Source organism: Chrysemys picta, unplaced genomic scaffold (genome assembly GCF_011386835.1).
Source record: "Chrysemys picta bellii isolate R12L10 unplaced genomic scaffold, ASM1138683v2 scaf1, whole genome shotgun sequence".
Classification (NCBI taxonomy): Eukaryota; Metazoa; Chordata; order Testudines; family Emydidae; genus Chrysemys; species Chrysemys picta.
In genome coordinates, this window is record NW_027052708.1 from 581,774 (window position 1) to 602,179 (window position 20,406).

General features: G+C 46.5%; 2 protein-coding genes and 1 long non-coding RNA gene across 7 annotated transcripts in view; all 3 read right to left on the reverse strand.

Moving 5' to 3' along the window:
• LOC101935734 (olfactomedin-4-like) overlaps positions 1-20,406 on the reverse strand; it is a 253,106-nt gene that overhangs the window by 106,126 nt on the left and 126,574 nt on the right. The gene's annotated exons all lie outside the window — the stretch shown is intronic.
• LOC135977517 (uncharacterized) lies at positions 2,406-5,442 on the reverse strand. Its single transcript, XR_010594983.1, has 3 exons — positions 5,351-5,442; positions 4,251-4,394; positions 2,406-2,747 (listed from the first exon to the last, which is right to left on the reverse strand). It is a non-coding gene; the product is annotated as an uncharacterized LOC135977517 (long non-coding RNA).
• Positions 13,680-20,406, reverse strand: part of LOC135977477 (scavenger receptor cysteine-rich type 1 protein M130-like) — a 79,231-nt gene continuing 72,504 nt past the window's right edge. The window contains exons 9-12 of the mRNA XM_065578736.1: positions 19,370-19,459; positions 18,980-19,294; positions 14,564-14,878; positions 13,680-14,030 (exon numbers count right to left, since the gene is read on the reverse strand). Coding sequence (XP_065434808.1) covers positions 13,708-14,030; positions 14,564-14,878; positions 18,980-19,294; positions 19,370-19,459 — 1,043 coding nt within the window. The 3' untranslated portion in view covers positions 13,680-13,707. The remainder of the gene's footprint in view (positions 14,031-14,563; positions 14,879-18,979; positions 19,295-19,369; positions 19,460-20,406) is intronic.

A 20,406-nucleotide genomic window follows, 5' to 3' on the forward strand; every position in this document is an offset into this window, starting at 1 on the left:
GGCAGATAACATGAGGCTTTTATTATTATTTTTGGATTCACACTCAAGTTGTAATACACAAACTTTGAGGCCAGGAAATTTTCTTTTTAAGGGAATGCTGTGAATTCATTTCAGAAAGTCTGGATTATTATACACTGTGAGTTATTAGTGAAATTCCTACAAAGGAGGAGGAGTGGAAAAGGCAAACCAAAGTTTCCAAGCTGTGGCCTGAGATAAATAGTTTGTCATAATAGATTTTAGAAAATTAGACTAATGCAAAGCACAGAAAAAAATATATAGAGGAAAGGACAAATGCATTCCCCTGGCTGTGAAGTTACGGAATGTTCAGGGCTAGAGAATGCATAGATGAGGGAAGGGTGGACATTTCCTTAGATTTCTCATCTACAAATGAATCATTATGGATCCCAGTCCGCAAACACATCTCTGCTTGCGAATAACTTTGGAGCCATTCCAGTCTATTAATAAAGTACATATTATAAGCTTTTAAAAGTTATATACTCTTCAGAGGATGGGATTGGCCCAGTTCTTTTGATTTCTTTCCACAGTAACAATTTTTGGGCTCAATCCTGTACATTACAAGAATAATCTTTGCTCATGCAAGTAATCCTATTGAGCTTACATTAACTTCAATTGGACTGCTGATGGGAGTAAGGAGCAGTTAGATGAAATAGGGTTTTCAGAATCAGGTCCTTAAACATGTCTCTGTCAGTTTTAACTTTTTCTTTTCAAAATATTCAAAGCAATTACACCTTGTTTAGTGATAATCAAATGCCAGTTTTAATTTTAAAGGGGTGAGAGCAGAGATGATAGGGGGTGGGGGGAGAGGAATGAGCAGAGGGCGGGGCCTTGAGGGACGGGGAGGAGCAGGGGTGTCTGGTTTTCAGAAATTGGAAAGTTGGTAACCCTAACTAGCCTCCCCACATACTAAGTGCCCATGGCCCCCCAGAGTTTTGAAATCCAGTCAAAAACCTCTGGCGGCCTGGCTTTGGTCCGCAGTCTGCCTATTGACTACCCCTGCAATAGGCCCTGGGTAGATTACACAGAATTGTATGTGTTCGTTGAACAGGGGCACTTGTGGTGTGAAAAATGTTTCTCTTGAGTCTGGACCTTAACTAACCTTGACCAAGAAATCTGGACCTTGACAAAAAATAATTAACTATCCTTGGCCTGACCAACCCAGGAACATTTGCTAGGATTCCTTCAGCCTGAAAGAAGAGGGGAACCTTCACCAGCTCCCTCTTTAAGACTCCAGTCCCAGGCCCTAGCAAGCATCAGCAGCATGGGTTCCCTGCCAAAGCACAAACATCCACCCTGGGGCCACCTCCTCTCTCTGTGGTAATTTCCTTTGTCCCACACATCTGTATTGAGGACAAAACCTCTGGAACAGGGTAACACAGCCCCTGAGATTTCCTTACTCACTCTCCAAGGGTCAGTATGCCCTACTGCACGTCTCAAGAATGTCTTTTTATTTTTCTCCTTTTGAAAGTAAATTGTTGTATTTCTGTCTCTTCATATGACCCCTGGCCCTGTTGAATACAGATGATTGGAAGTGCCTTCTCTTGACATTTCTATTGCCATTGTACTTGTGTACTGGTGAAGTGACCAAACTGAATGCAGGCTTTGTGGTAAAGGAAAGACAGACATTTCGGTGAAATAGCGATGTACTCTGCGTGAGTTCTGATACTGACTTCACTGAAGGTTCATCCAGAGAAAACTTCTGGCTTCTCCACTGGTCAGTACTCAGCTCAGCATCGATTTTAAACTATATTTGTAGATCATCATGGAAATAAATATTGCACTATGTGAACATGATCAGTTTTACTAGGGTTTCTAGTAACAACTCAGTGATTGGTTACTTGTTTTAGCTTTATTGCTTCAGTGGAAACCCAGATTCTTATTAACCCTCCTCTTGTCATTATTTTCTATAAAATTCATTTATTGTCCTAGCAGAAATATTCATCCTCCATATTTATTGCTAATGGGGAATTCTTTTCACTGTTCGTTTAATTTCAGGTGTGAATTATGAGGGAGAATTTCCCATTTATCTCCTTGGATTCAATGAAGGTTACAGATCTGACCTAGATTTAGGAACAACCCTGTTGCTCATCTCAGAATATTCTCTCGCTGGTTTTCCACTTTTAACACATGCCTAATAGAACATTCAATGTAACCTCCCCCCAACCCCCCAACATCAAACAGCCAGCAATATCCAGAGGTGGCACACCCTTGCCGCTTGGTTTGTTGTATCTCAGCCTCTCCCCAAGATGAACCCTGGAAACTGCACAGTTCATCTGACAAGAAAAACTTCCACTATGGGGAAGAATTCAGAGAGGATTTAATATGAAAAAGGCAAATTTCAAGATGAAGAAATTATAGGCAAAAACAGCAGGAATCTTCCCCCCTCTTCAAGTGATGGAAAATTATACAAAGAAAGTGTATGAACCTTTTCCAACTCCACTAATATTTCCTGCAACTTCACACAAATTGTATAAAAACACCTGCTTTGTCTATCTACCAGGCAGGGACTGTCTCTAGGCCATCACAGCAGAGGGAGCATTTCTGAGAGAAAAAGGCAAAGCATTTACATCATCACAAGGTTATTTTTTTCCAATCAAATCATTCTGATATTGATCCCCCAGTGTCGCCATGTTCCACATCATCATAACCTGTGTCTCCAGGAAGCAGGAACGGGGTTTCCCTGTCCCTCCCAGAGACAACTTCACTAGTTAGCGAGTGCAGACTCCCACCTGAAAATGCCAAGGGAGACACATACAGTCAGTGGATTCAGTCTATGGTTATGTGCAGAAGCAGAGCAAGGTGGAGTTTACAGCAGTGTTTCTCAAACTCATTTGATCGCCCCCCTTCTTTGTGTCCAACATAGCTGACGCCTCCCACCCCAACCACACAGGTACATACACTGATTAAAAAAGATCAACATGCAGCTCTCACTAAATATTACAAACAGTAGGGCATTGAATAAAAAAGAGCCATTTAAGTATATAGCTCTCCGTCTGCCCAGCTCTGAAGGCAGCACTACCATCAGCAGCAGCAGAGACGTGAGAGTGGCAACACCATACTCTGCTATCCTCACTTCTGCATCGCTGCTGGTGGCAGTGCTGCCTTCAAAGTTGGGTGCCCGGAAAGGAGACACCACTCTCTGTTCTGGCTTCTCACGCCACTCCAGAATATATTTTGTGTGCCACTGTTGAGAATCTCTGCTCTACCGTAATGATTAGAAACTGTTTCCCCTTCAGTCTTCTGGCAGCTCTATGACAAGTTCTAATCCATCATCTCTGTAAATAGTCTGGAAATTAAAACCTTTGGTTTCCAGAACAGCTAATATTGCCAAGCTATAACTCTATTTACCTATTACTTCATGGAGAAAACCCAAGCACTTACCAACCAGAAGCGCTTAGGGTACGTCTATACTTACCCGCTGGTTCGGCGGCAAGCAATCGATCCTCTGGGATCGATTTATCGCGTCTTGTATAGACAGGATAAATCGATTCCGGAAGTGCTCGCTGTTGACACCGGTAATCCTGCTCCATGAGAGGAGTAGGCGGAGTCGACGGGAGAGCCTGCCTGCCATGTGTGGACCCGCGGTAAGTACCTTTAAGTTCGAACTAAGATACTTCGACTTCATCTACGTTACTCACGTAGCTGAAGTTGTGTATCTTAGTTCGAACTGGGGGCTTAGTGTGGACCAGCCCTTATTTAAGAACGTCATAACTTTCACTCTGCCCTAACAATGAACATATGCAAGTTATTCTTATCAAGTACTAAGCAATGCACATTTCATCACCACTGCACCTCTTCTGGGATATGCTATGGTGTCTCTGCTCATGGCAAAATTGGGAAGGGGGGAGATTTTGGCCAAGGACAATGGGCAAAACCCGACTTTTACAGGACATGTCCTGTCTTTTTAACATTTGCACAGCAGTAACAGGACTTTGATTCATAGGATTCTGCCTAAAAGATACATGCACAATGAACTGGTGGGAATCCAGCACATCCAGGGTGTGGCAGCCATACAAGGATTGGAACCTAGAGGCAGAAAGTTCCTAGGTATCTTGCTGGTTTTGACCACAAAATACCACCCAGCAGGGACCCTGCTGTTCCTTTCCCCATTGCAGGCACCGAAGCCTCACAGGCGTTGGGTTGGCCAGGGCTGTACCCTTGCTGTGTGCTCCACATTTCAAGCCCTCCCACTCTGCAGACACAGTGTGAAGTGTAAACAGTTCTCCACTCACCTGTCTGTGAATCCCTGTCCCTGTCACTCGTCCCAGTGCCTTGCTCATAATTCTGCTCCAAAGCAGGGTCACCTTCAGGGTCAGACACTTCTCTGGCATCATCATAACCATCCCCTGGGACATCTCCAGGCAAAGCAGGGGCATCTGACGTAAAGAAGTGACGTAATTAAGGGAATAGTCACAGTGAAGACATAATTAAACTACAAGCTGCAGATGCACCAGCCTCACTGGTCCCTGGGGATTTCTCAGCACTTAACTTCCACCTCAGGGCGGTAAGAGGAGTCCTCCTCTGGAACCTCAGACTGGGGGGTTTACATATCACATTGATTTGATACATTTCAATAGCTGGTTGAGTGGATCCTAGAGCTCCCAGATGACAAGGGGAAGTTCTAAAAAGAGCTGACTGGGATCTAGTCCACAAGGCATTTGGTTACAATAATCATGAATGTAAATGACTTGGAATTGTCCAGAGTTTGTTCCCAGCTTCCTAAACTTGACATCATTTTTAAAATGTCTTTTCAATGCGTTCTCCTGATAAAGTTTACACCATAAACTGCCATCAGTCTCCAATGTGCTGACACCACTGGGAGCTGAGACAGCTAATAAGGGTCAGAAATGGGACTTTGGGTGTAAAATCTCTGTCCCACCCACCCCCAGTCACAGTGTTTCTGACACAGATGTATATAAGCTGCCATAGCTGCATGCCAAGAAAGGCTGGCATGGAACATTGTTGTTATGTAAAGGTCTCTGCTTTGGTGCATTGTCTTTACAGATGGTGAGTAACCCTAGTGCTCAGGGCAGTGAGTGTCACAGGTCAGTGATCTGAGCCAAGTACCGTGTGGGCAGCTACTGAGCAAACTGCTCCTTCCGTCCCTGCAAGCAGCTTCTATTTTGACCTAGGACATCACACACTTCCTTACCCCTGGGCCTCCACACGACTCTTGTAATGCACTTGGTCAGCGCCCCACGTTACGCCAATAGACAATACTGGTGGGTGAACTTTGTGGTTTTCTTAACAAACCACTATTGTCCCTACTGGGAAATACAATTAGTTTTTCTTCAGGGTGACGTTGCTTCCAGGAGGCTGATTCACTGCTCACCTTGGCCGTCTGAAGTCTGGGAGATGTCGTTCAGGGCAGCCTCCTCCACATTATCGTAATCCAGCTGAGACCCCCCTGGGGAAGCTCCCTCTGGAACAGCAAACACCACACTCAGCCCCTGGCACCAACAGCGTCTCTTTAGGTCAGGTGGACCTTATACTAGAGCTGTTTATCATGGCATGTAAGAGGAAAAGTCACAGGGAACCCATGGTGAGAAGGGCACAAGTCAGAGAACGACAGTGAAACAGGAGTCCCAGAAATAACTAGGGGCCAATCCTGTCCCTGCAGAATCCAACAGCAGCTCTTGTATGTGTTTCAGTGGGAGCAGGATCTGGGCTTGTGCTGAGATAACAGGTTGGAACACGGGCGCCGCAAGGCCAGAACCGGCCTGTGTGAATCCAGCTGATCTCTGCAGACAGGTTTCAATTTTCCTGTTACCCTGGGGAGGGGGAACCTCCCCTCTGCAGGAATTAAAGCTCCCACTGGGAGATCACTGGCCTGATCCTTGGTGAGCTCCTGCTCTCCACTAGCCTCTCAGGCAGCCCAGGGCTCAGCTTGGCAGCGCTCCAGCTTCTCAGCAGAACTGACTCATCTGCTCAGTGTCTCCTCCCCAAGCCACAGGCTAAACTCCCACAGGGACCAAATTCATGGACTCCCTTGAGAGCAGCTGTGGTAGAAATGCCGCATTGTTTATAACTAGAGATGGGGCCAGACAAGGAACTTCACATCCAGGGGTTTGTTACAGCCTGTTATAGCGACAGGTGCCAGCTGCAAAACTGAGATCCAGAGCTGGGGTCAGAATTTGCAAATCTCCCACCCGCAATGTTCTGGTGGGTTTGGATCAGTGAATTTGACTGAGCCCATCTGCAATTATTACACAAGACAATTTTCTCATCTCTCTTCCTTCACTGACACCTTCCACCCAAAGAGACTGACCCATCTCCTCCAGCTCCTCACCTGGGGAGATCACTGGGAGCCACTCCCAGGGGATTATAAAGGGAAGGGTAACAGCCCTCCTGAGTACAATACTATAAAATCTCTCCTGGCCAGAGACTCCAAAATCCTTTTACCTGTAAAGGGTTAAGAAGCTCAGGTAACCTGGCTGACACCTGACCCAAAGGACCAATAAGGGGACAAGATACTTTCAAATCTTGGTGGGGGAAGGCTTTTGTTTGTGCTCTTTGTTTTGGTTCTTGTTCGCTCTTGGGACTAAGAGGGACCGGACATCAATCCATGATCTCCAAATCTTTCTGAACAAGTCTCCCATATTTCAAACTTGTAAGTAAGAGCCAGGCAAGGTGGATTAATTTTATCTTTGTTTTCTCAACTTGTAAATGTTCCTTCTCCTAGAGTGTTTATCTCTGTTTGCTGTAGCTTTGAACCTAAGGCTAGAGGGGATTCCTCTGGGCTCTTTAAGTTTGATTGCCCTGTAAAGTTATTTTCCATCCTGATTTTACAGAGATGATTTTTACCTTTCTTTCTTTAATTAAAAGCCTTCTTTTTAAGAACCTGATTGATTTTTCCTTGTTTTAAGATCCAAGGGGTTTTGGATCGGTGTTCACCAGGGAATTGGTGGAGGAGTCTCTCAAGGCTACCCAGGGAAGGGAGTTAGCACTTGGGAGTGGTGGCAGCAAAACCAGATCTAAGCTGGTAGTTAAGCTTAGAAGTTTTCATGCAGGCCCCCACATCTGTACCCTAAAGTTCAGAGTGGGGAAGGAGCCTTGACATGTTCCCATCCTGAGATTCTGACAGAAATCCTATTCAGTGTGATTAGATCCGACTGTGTAAAATGGGAACCGTGTGAGGGGAAATGGCTGTGATTACAGAAAGTGTCATAGAAATTCTGTTCTCTGCCCAGATTTGGGTCTCTGGGCCTGAGTCTGCCCCTCCCCCATTACCTTGTTCTGATTCAGGATCGTTTTCCCCCTCGCTGTCCCCGGTGTAATACTGCAGCTTCGTCACTGAGTCATCTGAATAGGAGACTGGAGAGACGAGAACCAGAAATTCATCACAGTGAGAACAGCAGAACTGTGGGACTGGAAACACACCTGAGGCCAGGGGCAGGATTTCCAGTCTCAGTCTATTCCTTCTTCTACGGGAGATGGTGACTCACAGGGACTCTGAGTGGTGAGAAGCTGACACAGACTCCCCAAGAGAAATCTCCATGTTATTGAAGTAAATGTGACTGAGGGGATGCTACAATCTGACCTGAAAGATGCTGGGGTGAGTGAAGGGCACGTGTCTGGCTGCTGGTCCAGGGAAGTTCCACAATAGTCCTGGCCTCCTCAGCCACAGAGGGGAATCCTCCTTCTTAAGGGTAAATACCCACCTCCCCCATGAATCAGTCAATCAGCTCTCCCTGGTGTTTCCAGATTAGGCCAAGAAAGGCCCAGAGCAGAGTCTATGATTCACTGTAACCATTTTGGCAGTGGTACTGGGGGATGCCCTGAGCATGATCCCAGAGCCCCACCACAGCACAGCCCTTGGGCAGGATGTTCCCATCAGACATTGAGACAAAATGGCAGAAAGGATAAAAGGGCCGTGACCCAAAGTCATTGAGGCTCTCCTGGGTTGATCTCTCTGCTCCGGAGGCAGGAGGGAGCTGATCCAGCAGACCAGTGCTTGTGGTGGGAGGGGGGCACAGAACATCCCCTGCTCCAATGCTCCAGAGCAGTTTCCAATTATAGTTTAGCCTGGCCCCAGACAGGCGCTTTCCTGACCCCTCACTGGTTCCACTCCAAAGCTGCAGGATGGGCAGAGTGACATTAACTGTCCCTAGAATTGGGACACTCAGTGTATGGTCTGAAGGAAGCCCATCTCTATCAGTCTATTTGTGTATTTGGAACCATTGGGTGAAATTGACAGGAATTTGTGAAATGTTTTGGTGTTCCTAAATTTGCATTTTTCACCAAAACATTTTGCAGTGAAGACTTGTGCCCAGCGCCAGTGACAAGCTCACAGGGATGAAGCTGCAGTGATTTAACTCTGGGTCAGGGCCTCAGATGGAAAGAACATTAGATGGCTGCTCCCTGTTAAGAGTGAGACACACAGACCTGAGTGACTGAACATCTCCTGCTTCTCTCTCATCAGGTTATAATCAATCTCCTCATACATGGCCTCAGAGAAGGGATCCAAGGGTCTTCTGGAGCCTGAAAACAAAGGTCAGGGTTTGCACAGGGTTATTGAAACCAGAGATGGGAAACACTATGGGATCATCCAGCCCCTCCCCATGGGCCCAGTGCGAGACTGAACCCTACAGCACATTCCCACTGTTGAAATTTATATGAGCCAGGGGACAGGGTTTCTTTCCACAACAACCCTTTGATGATTGTTCCCAGGGTCTGTCAGGAAGCTTCCTCACATTCACCTTAGATGTTCCCTTTTTAATGTCATCCCATTATTCCAGGCTATTCCCCTTTGGAGCAGTTTAAATAATTCTTCCCGCACGCTGGTGTTTATCTGCAAAATGGTGATAACACTTTTTTTTCATAGCCTTTAAGGCCAGAAGGGACCATTAGAATATCTAGTCTGATCTCCTGTATAACACAGGCCACTGCATTTCACCCAGATACCCCTAGGTTTGAGCCCAAAGGTGCACTTAGACTAAAGCATTTCAGTCCTCAGCAGAATAAACTCTTGTGTGCCACAGGCAGAAAGCAGGAGCAATTAAGGTACCACCAATGTCCCAGGCCCCTGCAATAGCAAGGATATGACTAGGTGAGAGATGCCTAGATAATCCTGGCAGGCGATCCATGCTCCATGGTTCAGAGGAAAATGAAAATCCCCCGAGGTACCTTTTTGCCAATCTGAACTCGGGGAAAATTCTTTCCTGACCCCAAATCTGACAATCGGTTTGACACTGAGCATGTGGAAATGACACACCTGCCAGATATCTTAGAAAGAGTTTTCTCTGAACCACCTCAAAGGACTGGTCCAGCCCATCCAATGTCACATCTCCATCTGTAGCTAATGTCTGATAATTCAGAAGAGGGCAAGAAACAAAGGAAAGCAAAACAAAACAAAATATGGGGGCTTCCCAGAATTCTTTCCTGACCCCTGCAGGCGACTAGCTGAAGCCCTGAACCATGAAGTCTGATTATAGTCATTGTCTTACTGAAAAGTTGTGAATATTACGTGTATGTTGATGGCAATCCCATTCTCGGTCTTCTTGCAAAGGAGCTGCTAGCTAATGTTTGTATAGTGTGTTATAAATGTCAAATCCCCTACAAGTGCCAGCTTTGAGTATAATACAGTATAATGCTCCTTTTGAGCATTTCTCCTTCCTCAGATTGTCTTTTCTACTGGATCACTCTCTTCACAACTATTTACCACAGCTCTATTTTTATACACTTTTTTCAGCTGAAAATATTTGCAATTTCTCTAGGTTCCTTTTCCATGATGTCTCTACTCATGATATTCAGAATCCCTCCTCCCTGTGACAGATACTGCAACTCCAGGCAGTATCTTTGGGAATCACTATATTAAAGCTATGAATGGTTTATATCCTACTGTATGTGGGAGGGTTCCCACAGCTCCTCCAGGAAGAAAAAAACAGTGTGTGTGATTGTTGGGGGGGGGGGGTGATTAAGGTGAATCACTGAGTTTGTAAACAACTCCAGAAAGGTAACAACCTTCAGGGTGGTTTACACAGACTGGTTCAAACTGGGTTACCAGAGACCAAGAGACAAAGAAAGACTTTTGGTATGAAAGGCTGAGTTTAAACAGACTCAGGGCCTTCATTTTGATTCAGCAAATGGGCAGGGCCTTCTGTCCATACGGATCCCAACACTGAATCGTTGGAGGGATGTTGGTCTACCAGGCTGCCCATGAGGAAGACTGGTGATTTCTGCTATGTTCAGCAAGTGTGAAGGAATGTTTATTGTTTTAATGTTTTCTCTGTCATACTTTTATCCTAATAATAAGGTGCAGTCTGCTGAGAGAGAGCTGGGTGGTAACTTGTAACTGCTGGCAATACACTGTTCATAGCCCTTGGGGAGAACGCACAGCATGGGGCCTGGCCTGTAGGCAGACTGGTTTGCTGGGGTATCACAGTGGAAGGCAGGGGGCTGTGCAGTATTAAAAACCCCTGGTCACAAGGAGGTGGGACAGGGGGTTTCGACCCAGTGACAGGTGGCATCTGGAGGCCTGAGCAGACACTCCTGGAGTGGATCTCCGGAGGGTTGGGGGGATACAGATGCAGCTTCTCTGAAACTGTGATGCTCCCTAGCTAGTATCATCTCCAGATTTCATGGCTGGGCTGTTCCACTGCCAGACAGTTAATGAAATATTAAATGAGAGAGGAGTTAACAGGCCCCCTTGTCCACTCCACCCAGCCTGGTATCGCCCCTCACCCTCACACCCTTCAGTCCCCTTGCTATTTATATATTCATAGATTCTAGGGCTGGAAAGGACCTCGAGAGGTCATCGAGTCCAGTCCCCTGCCCTCATGGCAGGACCAAATACTGTCTAGACCATCCCTGATAGACATTTATCTAACCTACTCTTAAATATCTCCAGAGATAGAGATTCCACAACCTCCCTAGGCAGTTTATTCCAGTGTTTGACCATCCTGACAGTTAGGAACTTTTTCCTAATGCCCAACCTAAACCTCCCTTGCTGCAGTTTAAGCCCATTGCTTCTTGTTCTATCCTTAGAGGTTAAGGTGAACAAGTTTTCTCCCTCCTCCTTATGACACCCTTTTAGATACCTGAAAACTGCTATCATGTCCCCTCTCAGTCTTCTCTTTTCCAAACTAAACAAACCCAATTCTTTCAGCCTTGCTTCATAGGTCATGTTCTCTAGACCTTTAATCATTCTTGTTGCTCTTCTCTGGACCCTCTCCAATTTATCCACATATTTCTTGAAATGCAGTGCCCAGAACTGGACATAATACTCCAGTTGATGCCTAACCAGCTGTCATAACTATAAAGGGAAGGGTAACAGCTGTCCTGTGTACAGTACTATAAAATCCCTCCTGGCCAGAGACTCCAAAATCCTTTTCCCTGTAAAGGGTTAAGAAGCTCAGGTAACCTGGCTGGCATCTGACCTAAAGGACCAATAAGGGGACAAGATACTTTCAAATCTTGGCGGGGGAAGGTTGTTGTTTGTGTTCTTTGTTTGGGAGTGTGTTCGTTCTCGGGACTGAGAGGGACCAGACATCAATCCAGGTTCTCCACATCTTTCTAAACAAGTCTCTCCTATTTCAAACTTGTAAGTAAATAGCCAGGCAAGGCGTGTTAGTTTTCCTTTGTTTTCTCAACTTGTAAATGTACCTTTTACTAGAGTGTTTATCTTTGTTTGCTGTACTTTGAACCTAAGACAAGAGGGGAGTCCTCTGAGCTCTTTAAGTTTGATTATCCTGTAAGGTTAATTTCCATACTGATTTTACAGAGATGATTTTTACCTTTTTCTTTAATTAAAAGCCTTCTTTTTAAGAACCTGATTGATTTTTCCTTGTTTTTAGATCCAAGGGGGCTGGATCTGTATTCACCAGGAGTTGGTGAAAGGAAGGAGAGGGAAAGGTTAATTTCTCCTTGTTTTAGATCCAAGGGGATTGGATCTGTGTTCACCAGGAGTTGGTGGGAGGAAGGAGGGGGGATGGTTAATTTCTCCTTGTTTTAAGATCCAAGGGGTTTGGATCTGTATTCACCAGGGAATTGGTGAAGGTTTTTCAAGGCTTCCCAGGGAGAGAAAATTGATGGTGGCAGCGGAACCAGAGCTAAGCTGGTAGTTAAGCTTAGAAGTTTTCATGCAGGCCCCTACATTTGTACCCTAAAGTTCAAAGTGGGGATCCAGCCTTGACACCAGCGCAGAGTAGAGCGGAAGAATAACTTCTCGTGTCTTGTTCACAACACACCAGTTAATGCATCCCAGAATCATGTTTGCTTTTTTTGCAACAGCATCACACTGTTGACACATATTTAGCTTGTGGTCCACTATAACACCTAGATCCCTCTCTGCCGTACTCTTTCCTAGACAGCCTCGTCCCATTTTGTATGTGTGAAACTGATTGTTCCTTCCTAAGTGGAGCACTTTGCATTTGTCTTTATTAAACTTCATCCTGTTTACCTCAGACCATTTCTCCAATTTGTCCAGATCATTTTGAATTATGACCCTATCCTCCAAAGCAGTTGCAACCCCTCCCAGTTTGGTATCATCTGCAAACTTAACAAGCGTACATTCTATGCCAATATCTAAATCGTTGATGAAGATATTGAACAGAGCCGGTCCCAAAACAGACCCCTGCGGAGCCCCACTTGTTATATCTTTCCAGCAGGATTGGGAACCATTAATAACTACTCTCTGAGTACAGTTATCCAGCCAGTTATGTACCCACATTATAGTAGCCCCATTGCAGAGGCATTTCACACAGTGACACCAATCGGGACCCACCTCTGCGCTGTGCCCTGGCACTTCGCACTTGCGCCCCCAGGATGATTAAGACCAGGCAGAGCAGGGCCCCCAGGATAATGCAGACGACCACGGGTGCCGTGACTCTTCCACTGTCAGTCGGAGGGCGGCGCGGGGGAGCTGGATGGAAATGAACATGCAACAGGGAGAGATTAACCTGTGAGCATTGGAGGAGGGGGGTCATGGGGAGCTGCCCAGTCAGTCATTGCACGGCCCAGGACAGCAGGGTAATGGGCTGGGACAGTCTGTGTGCCACGGGGGCAGCTCACAGGCTGCTGTTTAAATCATGGGCCCTGCCCTGTCAGCTGGAGCCATGAGACAGGAATCCTCCTTCTCAGCACGGCCTGCAGCTCCCACCCGGGTGCCCTTCCCCCTCAGATTTCACAGGCCATGGAAAGGAGCTCCTTTTCCTCAGGCTGCAGCTTGCAGCTCCTCCTCTGTGACCCAGCCCCAGGGGAATTTAACTCTTGATGGGAGGAGGGGGATGCTTTCACTGGGGTATTTGGAGAATCTGTCCCCTCTGTCAGATCTGCAAAGGGAAAGGGAGGAGAGTTGGAGGTTGGAGCGAGGGGGAGGTGACATGTTTGTTACCAGGGGAATGTCCCTTCTGAGAGTCCCTGGTTGTCTACAGCTGTCACCTCCACAAACTCCATCATAGCAGCACAGGGCCTGTTTGTTAGTGATTTAGGGTCCAAGTCCTTTGTGCTCTGTGCAGCGATGAGGACTCTAGTTACTAACCAGCACACTGAGGTCTGTGATGGATGCAGGGGTTATGTGGGCTGATGTTTGAGTCAATCTGACACCACAAAGGACCCACCCCACAGCATCCATGATGCTCCTGCACACAGGAGATGGGAAGGCCTAGTCTGGGACCAAAGGGATAGGGGGGCAGAGGCTGATCCATCCTCCTCCCTGAAAATTACAGCATGTAGCAGAAACATCTCCTGTCACTCACCTGAGCAATTCACAGCAGCATCTTCCTTATGACCACAGTTGCTCTCACCCCAGGGCTTGGCAGGACAGTCCCAGAGAGATGACTCTGTCCCTCTGCAGTTCACCTTCTCCACCCAGATGGGACCAGTCCCCTCACCGAATGCAGCCTCGCCCGGGGCAGATACAGCAGTTCCACAGCCCAGTAGTTTACACACAACGTTAGCATCCGCCATGTCCCAGGAGTCATCACAAACTGTTCCCCAGGAGCCACGGTACCAAACCTCCACTCTCCCCGAGCATCTGTTCTCTCCTCCCACGACACGTAACTTCTCCTGGTCTGGAAATGCAGAAACCTCACATGTTACTGGAACAGCTGGGAAAGTCCTTAGGGACCAAGGGTGAGACACAGAGAAGCAGAGATACCTGTGCAGCTTGGAGAGTTCGGGCATTCGGCAAATAGGGTCTGAGTTGGTTTTGCTTTTTTTCCTATGGAGGGAAAAAGCTGAGGTGAATGCACTGGGTTGTGCGTGTGATGTAGGAGTAGAATTTATCTATATTTTAAACCCCTAATTTCAGCATTGTATGAACTGAAATGTGAACTCTGGGTCATTTCATATCTAATTAATTTACTATTCAGCTGTTACTCAGACACACAGGCCGACATTGATTAAGTTCCATGTTTGTTGTTAATCAGACAAATGCTTATTCCTGTAAAATATCATGAAAATATGTTTGTATCCTGTGTTGAGAATTTAAATCTGTACACTGAGACATGAACAACAGCAAAAGTTCTACCTAACCCTTCAATTAACTGAACACATCGCGTACATGTGTGTTTGCACGCGCGCATGCAGGTAGTTTCAGAATTACCAGTGCAAGAAATATGGGTCTCTTCTGCTCGGTTATCACAGGACTTTGGATTCCAGGGCTTTGACGGGCACTGCCAGAGGGAGCTGTGCTGGTCACTACATGCAATGTGGTCCAGCCACGTGGGACCAGAACCTGCTCCATACGCAAAGTCTCTTTCAATCTGCTCTCCATCTCCACAGTTCAGCTGTTTGCAGACAATTGCTGGGGTGACTCCAGACATCTGATTGTAGCAAACACTGCCCCACGTCCCATTGTAGAAAACCTCCAGCCGCCCAGCACAGTCACTGTCGCTCACCAGTCTCAGATCTGTGAACTCTAGAAGGAAATGCACAAAAAGGGAATTTAAATCTTCTGATTCTGAAATGAACTGGGGAGTGAAGAGAGAAATCTCAGTGATTGCTAATGATCCTGTGCATCATTCTGCAGGAGCTACTGCTAGAGAATCACTCCAAGAATGAGAGACTCTTTTACACACTACATGCCCCCTAGAAATACAATGGGCATCTCTGGAAGGCCACCATTTACCAGCAGCTACATTCAGATTGTAATAGATAAAGGCCGGGAAGGATTGTGACACTGGCAGGCCAGATGCCAGCTCTTGCTCAGGCTGCAGCTGAGAACCTACAATCTCATAGCAGGAGACCAGGCCAGGTCACCTGTATGTTAGTTTTGCTCAAAATAGGTATTAGTCTTGTAAGAATGTACTTAGTGTTTAGACTCTATGAAATGGTGGTTAGTTGCAGCAGGCATTAATCTCACTTACTCATAGACTCATAGACTTTAAGGTCAGAAGAGACCATTATGATCATCTAGTCTGACCTCCCGCATGATGCAGGCCACAAAAGCTGGCCCACCCATTCCTGGAATAATTCTCTCCCTTGACTCAGATGTTGATGTCCCCAAATCGTGATTTAAAGACTTCAAGTCACAGAAAATCCTCCAGCCAGCGACCCCTGCCCCATGCTGCGGAGGAAGGCGAAAAACCTCCAGGGCCTCTGCCAATCTATCCTGGAGGAAAATTCCTTCCTGACCCCAAATATGGCAATCAGCTTAACCCTGAGCATGTGGGCTAGATTCTCCAGCCAGACCCTCCGGAAAAAGTTCACTGTAGTAACTTTTAATATCCCATCATTGACCACTGTTACTAATTACCAGCGATGGCACGTTATTGACCTATTGACTAAAATCACGTTATCCCATCATACCATCCCCCCTCATAAATTTATCAAGCTTAATCTTAAAACCAGAGAGGTCTTTCGCCCCCACTATTTCCCTCGGAAGGCTGTTCCAGAACTTCACCCCTCTGATGGTTAGAAACCTTCGTCTAATTTCAAGCCTAAACTTCCCGACGGCCAGTTTATATCCAGTTTATATCCATTTGTTCTCGTGTCCACATTAGTACTGAGCTGAAATAATTCCTCTCCCTCCCTGGTATTTATCCCTCTGATATACTTAAAGAGAGCAATCATATCCCCCCTCAGCCTTCTTTTGGTTAAGGTAAACAAACCGAGCTCCTCGAGTCTCCTTTCATACGACAGGTTTTCCATTCCTCGGATCATCCTAGTGGCCCTTCTCTGTACCCGTTCCAGTTTGAGTTCATCCTTTTTAAACATGGGAGACCAGAACTGCACGCAGTACTCCAAATGTGGTCTTACCAGTGCCTTGTACAATGGAACCAGCACCTCCTTATCCCTACTAGAAATACCTCGCCTAATGCATCCCAAGACCGCATTAGCTTTTTTCACGGCCACGTCACATTGCCGACTCATAGTCATCCTGCGGTCAACCAGGACTCCGAGGTCCTTCTCCTCTTCCGTTACTTCTAACCAATGCATCCCCAACTTATAACTAAAATTCTTGTTAGTCATCCCTAAATGCATCACCTTACACTTCTCACTATTAAATTTCATCCTATTACTATTACTCCAGTTTACAAGGTCATCCAAATCTCCCTGCAGGATATCTCGATCCTTTTCCGAATTGGCAATACCTCCCAACTTTGTGTCATCCGCAAACTTTATCAGCCCACTCTTACATTTGGTTCCAAGGTCAGTATAAATAGATTAAATAAAATCGGACCCAAAACCGAACCTTGAGGAACTCCACTGGTAACCCCCCTCCAACCTGACAGTTCACCTTTCAGTACGACCCGCTGCAGTCTCCCCTTGTAATGGCTGTGGTCCATGCTACAAGAAAATATGTAAGTTTTGCTTTATAACTGAACATGTTTGCTCTGAACTTGTGAACTCAGGCACGGGAATGATCCCCCGCATCCATCCCCTGCATGTAGTACATGCAGAAGGCCTCATCCCATCCCTTTGAAGGATGGAATGGGAAAATAAAAATAGCAGATATGAAGATTGTTCATCTTTTTGGCTGTTTGAACTGTGACAGGGCTAGAGACCCCAAACTGAAGCCAGAGACCTCAAGGGGTTACCTCTGGGTCAGCACTGAAGGACATTTGGAATTGAAAGATCACTACAACTCTGTCACTCCTAGGATGTAAATGGTAACTCATTTGTGTGTGGATGTTTGCTTGCTTTAACTGTTTGAATAACCCTTTTAATTCTTTTTCCTAGTTAATAAACCTTTATATAGTTTGTTACAGAATTGGCTACAGGCATTGTCTTTGTTATAAGATCCAGGGTATCAACTGATCTGAGTAAGTGACTGGTCTCTTGGGACAGGAAGAAACCTGAATGTGGTGTGATTTTTGGTGTAAGTGTAAGTGACCAATTATCATTAAGTCCAGTTTGTCTGGGTGACAGCATAGACTGGAGAGACTAAAGGGACTGTCTGTGGCTCCATAGTAAGATAGATACAGTGATACAGGACTAAGTTCCCTCTAAGCTGTGCAGCCATGTGTACGCACAGCAGGCTATCAAAGGCCACATAGGCGCACAGCCACAGGGGCCTGGACTAGAGAGGCACCTCTTCCCCAGCGCCAGAGCTGCCACAGTGGGGAGAGGTGCCTCTCCCCTGGCCCAGGGCTGCTGCAGCAAGAGAGGGCTTGGGGGAGGTATCTTCCCGCTGCAGCTCCACGGCAGCCTGCACCCCATAGCCCACACCCCCATGGCCCCACCCCATCCACGGCCCCACCCGATAGCCCACACCCCTAGCCGGAGCTCTCATCCCCCCCATATTCCCAAATCTCTGCCCCAGCCCTGAGCCGCCTCCCACACTCCAAACCCCTCGGCCCCAAACCCGACACGCATCGCCTCTATACTGGTGCACATAACAAAATCCATTCCGCACATGGATGTAAAAAATTAGAGAGAACGTTGGTCCAGAACTTCACATCTGTTACTGTCGTGGTGAAAAGCGACAAAGAGTCACCTTATAGACTAACAGACGTATTGGAGCATAAGCTTTCGTGGGTGAATGCCCACTTCGTCAGACACATGTGGTGTGTCTTGGTGAAATCTACTTATAGACACACCACCAGTTTGCCTTGTTTCTCACCATCTGTGCTGAGGTGGGCACTCAGTGCTGTGAGCCACTCCAGACAGCGCAACAGGGATCATGAGAGCAAATAGTTTGACCTTCTGTAAAACAGCTCATAGAGCCTAATAACTTGAGTATGATGTAAGCATCGCTTCCAGAAAGGCATCAGGTCTAGACAGGAAGACTTCAAGAGATGCAGAATGCACCATTTCCCTGGTAGTTTGTTCTGATGGTTAATCACCCTCCCTGTTAAAAACCTGGGCCTTATTTCTGATGTGAATTTGTCTGGTTTCAGCTTCCAGCCATCGACTCTTGTTCTGCCTTTCTCCATTAGATTAAAGAGCCCTTTAGTAAGTGTATGTTCTCCTTGTGAAGGAACTTATACACTGTAATCAAGTCACCTCTTGATCATTTTGATAAGCTAAACAGATTCAGCATCTGAAATCTCTCACCCTAAGGCTTTTATTCAAGCCCTCAGATCACTTTTGTGGCTCTTCTCTGCTCCCTCTCCAATTTTTGTGGACATCAGTACTGGACACAGTATTCCAGTGTCTGTCTCACCAGTGCCGTATACAATAGTATAATTTAGTCCCCACTTCTACTCACTACTCCCCTGTTTATACATCCAAGGTTCACATTAGCCCATTTTGCCACACACAGCACTGGGAGCTCATGTGCAGTTATTTCTGCACTAGGACCCTACATCCCTTTCAGTCACTGCTTTCCATGATACAATCTCCTTCAGATACCTGAGACGCAGCATTCTAACATTAGGGAAATCTTGCAATATCTCCAATACCTCTGGGTGGGAACTGTGGACTTTCTAATGGTTACCCTGGTAGGTGGTTATACAAGGGAAAGGGAGGCAGAAACAGTCAGGGAGAGTATCATTCTCAGCAATCTCCTTAAACATCTGCCCCCTCCATTATATTGCCTGGTAACCAGGTTCACGTGAGCATTCACAGAACAGACCTGAGCAGAGAACTCCCGCGTCCTCTTTGTGTCTGCAGTTGTGCTGGCCCCAGCCCCTGGAAGGACATGTCCAGAGATCAGATTCCTTCCCAGAACAGTTCACATCATCCAGCCAGATCTGCCCAGATCCTTGCCCATAATGAGCAGAGACAGTTGCACTGATGGCATGTCCACATCCCAGTTGTTTGCAAACGACATTGGAGTCCAGTAGGTCCCAGGAATCATCACAGACTGTCCCCCAGCTGCCATTGTAATAAATCTCCACTCTCCCAGCACAGCGACCTGCCCCATTCACCAGTCTGATCTGCCGGCTCCCTGCAGGGATAGATCCCAGCTGTTAATATGTATTTTCCCACTGAACAGAGAATGTGAGATTTGGAAATAAATCACCTGAACAAACGACACCGACGTCCTCAGCAATCACTGCCTGGGCTGTCTCAGACATGGAGTTGTCACAGAAAGTCAGACGAGTCTCATTTCCTGCACAGTGGACCTTTCTCAGCCCCACGGGGCCCGTTCCTTGCTCAGACTTAGGCGGGTTATAAACTTTCTCAGCGACTCCGCACTGGAGCTGTCTGCACACCACGCTGGCATCGTTCATGTCCCACTGGTCATCCAGCACTCTGCTCCACTCACCATGGAGGGAAATCTCAACTCTCCCATCACACCGGCTCTCTCCATTCAGCAGTCTGAGTGATTCAGAGCGACCTGGGCTCAGGAGAGATGGGAAATACACTGAATAATACTCTCTGTTATACACTAGAAATAATACAGAGTGTGCATGAAATTATGGACTGTTTCTCAATAAGAAGGTAAAAGCCAGTAATCAGAATGTGTCACAATGTTAAAGGGAACAGCCTCTGTCAGAAGACACTTATTGTTTTGAATCTATAAATGGAAGGTGCTATAAGGACACATGGGCTTGCCAACAGACCCTCTAAATGAGTGAGTGAGGGAATTCCTGCAGGTTACTGATTGGGAAAATAGTCTCTGTGTGTGGTGGTGGAATGGCTGCTGAGGTCTGTAGTCACTTTATCCGGGTTTAAATGACTGGAAGCCAGTGAACGGTGTCTGCACAAGCATTTTACAGGTGGGTCGTAAATGATTTAGTCAAGTTTGCCTTGAGGGAATTGGCCAATGGAAGAGCAGGGTTCATCCTGGTGAGGAACAGGTTATTGTTGGCAAATTCCCTTAGTTCCCTCTGATCTTTGCTCAGTAGGTGGCAACTTTCTTGGTTCCCCTGTGTCCAGTGCAGGAGCTCCTAGTGTTAGATAGTTCCTGGCAATGATGATTCTGACTGGAGCTGTCCCCTTGAAGTGTGGTGTCATCTCTGAGTCCAGCGTGAGATTCCAGCTGATGAATCCACACCACACTAAGCAGGTTGTGTGTGGGGCAGGGAAGGGGACGTTCTCCGTTGGTGAATATTG